This window comes from Pundamilia nyererei, unplaced genomic scaffold (genome assembly GCF_000239375.1).
Source record: "Pundamilia nyererei isolate P.nyererei 1_Seehausen unplaced genomic scaffold, PunNye1.0 scaffold00265, whole genome shotgun sequence".
NCBI lineage: Eukaryota > Metazoa > Chordata > Actinopteri > Cichliformes > Cichlidae > Pundamilia > Pundamilia nyererei.
In genome coordinates, this window is record NW_005187666.1 from 553,408 (window position 1) to 556,362 (window position 2,955).

General features: G+C 41.7%; 1 protein-coding gene across 1 annotated transcript in view; it reads right to left on the reverse strand.

Annotated features, from left to right (window-relative positions):
• Positions 1–697: 697 nt before the first annotated feature.
• LOC102198204 (cytochrome P450 3A40-like) overlaps positions 698–2,955 on the reverse strand; it is a 6,655-nt gene continuing 4,397 nt past the window's right edge. Inside the window, exons 5-12 of the mRNA XM_013915187.1 lie at positions 2,787–2,900; positions 2,517–2,605; positions 2,256–2,404; positions 1,901–2,028; positions 1,748–1,814; positions 1,505–1,665; positions 1,066–1,292; positions 698–908 (exon numbers count right to left, since the gene is read on the reverse strand). Coding sequence (XP_013770641.1) covers positions 713–908; positions 1,066–1,292; positions 1,505–1,665; positions 1,748–1,814; positions 1,901–2,028; positions 2,256–2,404; positions 2,517–2,605; positions 2,787–2,900 — 1,131 coding nt within the window. The 3' untranslated portion in view covers positions 698–712. The remainder of the gene's footprint in view (positions 909–1,065; positions 1,293–1,504; positions 1,666–1,747; positions 1,815–1,900; positions 2,029–2,255; positions 2,405–2,516; positions 2,606–2,786; positions 2,901–2,955) is intronic.

Sequence of the window (2,955 nt, forward strand, 5' to 3'; positions counted from 1 at the left end):
TTCAGATTTTATAGATTTCAGCTATTTCCAGGATCCCGTAACATCTTATCTTGTTCATATACGACTTTGCATTTCCTCCTCTCACCCCAAACCAATCTAGCCAATGGCAGCCCTCCATGAGCTTGGAGGTTTCCACTTGTTAAAAGGAAGTTTTTCTGTCCCACTGTCACCAAGTGCTTGCTTGTCTGATTATTGGGATTTTCCCCTGATTGTTGTTGTAATTTGGTGATATATAACTAAAACTGAATTGAATTGAAGTGAATTGAATTGATACATGCTTTAGACAAAAATAGAAATTGTTGATTATTCTTTACAATACGTTGTCATAAACTCTTTGCCCATACTAAACAATGACCGTCCACAAGGGCCAAATGCCTGACTGCCACGTTTTTGTCTTTACTGGATCTATGTTAACGCTTTAAAGCCTAAACCATGAAATAATTGCCAGAAAATTCAAAAAAGAAATTAAATAGAGTGTTTAGTGCACCTGCAGACAAAATAAGGTAGTACAAAAACTGACATGGTGTTTATGTACACAAGAAACATCAAGATTAAAATGAAGAAAAGTCATCTTCTTAGACGAGGAGGGTTAAGAACGTGGCACCAGCTTCAGTTTGATTGGTCGTTTTGGTTGTAGCAGACCCTGGATGTCCAGCTCAATGGGGATCTGCAGAGAAGTGGCATGTAGGATAAATGACAAAAACACACAAAACTAACAGTCAGAGAAGATGATCTGGGCTCTCACCTCGGTCTCCTTACACACAGAGAAGCTGTACCTCTGGAGGATCTCCACTATTGCAAGTTTCATCACAACCAGAGCAAATCGCATCCCAATGCAGTTCCTCGGGCCTGCTCCAAAAGGCATGTAGCTGTACGGATCAATTGTCTCCTTGTTTTCCTTGCTGAACCTGAGAACACACACACACACACACACACACACACACACACACACACACACACACACACACACACACACACACACACACACAGTATATTAACAACAGAAATGGGGTTATATCCCACAGAGCTTCATTCTGCTTTGTCACATCAGACACCTTTCCGTACCTCTCAGGTTTGAATTTCTCTGGTTCAGGCCAAATCTCGGGGTCCCGGTGCATCGGCCAGGTGGGGACCACGACAACCATACCTTTTGGAATCACAAAGCCATTTATCTCCACACTGGCCTTGGCCACACGCTCCAAACGTGAAGCAATGGGGAACAATCGGAGAGACTCATTGATGACACAGTCGAGATACTCCATCTGCATTAGTTCCTGGTACTGGATGGGAGCCTGAACACAAGCACATAAACATGACTGATGATAGAGACATAGTAAGAAGCTGAACCCTGTGCTGATTTTATATATGAGTACAATATATAAAATAATATAATCACCATAACACAATATCATTATAACACATTATATCTACTGTATGATTTACTTTAGTTTAGTTATGCTAGAAAGAAATATATTGTCTTATATTAAGAATTCTGTGTTGTTACCTTGTTAGGGAAGGTTGCATCCACCTCCTCCTGCAGCTTTTTCATCACCTGAGGGTTTGTTGCCAAATTGTAAGACAAGAAAGTGAGAGAGCTGCTGGTCGTTTCGTAGCCAGCAAAGAGGAAAGTCATTGCTTGGGAAAGGATCTCATGATCTGTCAGACCTGAGGAGGTAGGAGGGATATACACGTTAGAACAGCTTTAAGCTGGTTTTTCCATGTGTGGAGACGTGTGTCCGTGTATCACCTTTATCCTGTTTGGAATCATTATTTTGCTGAGAGTCGATCATTAGCTGGAGGAAGTCCACTCGAGTCTGGAAGTCAACAAACACAGTCTGAGAACAGCTGTGATTTTATGTCAGAACAGGTTATTGGTACAAACACAAACTCACAGCCGTACCTTTTGTTTGCTGCCCTCACGATCAATCTTGATCTTCTGTAGTGCAGCGTAAAAGAAGTCTGTGACAGATGCAGGGAAAAAGGAAAACTCCAATTTTTCCAATATGGGAATCATGAAGGGAAAGAAGGCTGAAATTAAACAAACAAGAGGACATTTATTAATGGAAGATGAAGGACAGCAGCTGCATTGATGGACATGTTGTAGTGGTGCCCAGTTTGATCCCAGGAGGAGACACAAATCCTCACCAGGAAAAAATCTGCCAAAACAAACACGCAGAGCTACAAGCCAAGGTAAACACTTGTTGAATAACGGGAGCAGTCAAAAGGAGCTTCATGTATCAAAATGAATATTTTACCAATAGTGAGGACGATGGGGCTGAAAAGGTCAAATTTCAGCATCTTTTTGATGTTCATGACAAAAGGATCTGAGGGGTTGTTGAGAGAGTCGATGTCCACACTGAAGGCGGTGCTGGTTACCACATCCATGCTGTAGGGTCCGAAAAACCTGCAAAACCACACAAACACAGCAAACATGACCTTTATTATTGCAGACTTAGAAGAGATGAATCTGCGCTTTTTCTGATGTATTTAAATGAAAACAGTATGAGAGTTCTCACTCTTTCAGCTCTAGAGGTTCATCTTTATCTGCTTTCTTTTTCATGCTGCTGATCAGGACAGCTGAATGCTGCTTCATGATGTCAAACATCTGAGGCACAAACAGACAAAAAACAAAAAAGTCAACCCTGAATGCAATTTCAGCAGCACAGAGGTAACACTGTTTTTCTACATCTACATTCGGACTGAACAAAATCCTAAAGAAGGGAGCATTCATGTTAATAGATGTCTTTTTTGGCATTGTATTGTTTTCAGGGCAGAGAGGCACGTACCTCTTTCAATCTCCCAGAGGTGAAGGAGGGAGAAAGGACGCTGCGGATCCTCCTCCACTGATCATCCTCTGCAATGGACACAGCATCGTACAGCGGCCCATTCAGACGGAAATTCTGTAATAACATTCAAAAGCAGCTGGTGATGAGGACAGAAAGTCAGATTTTTTTT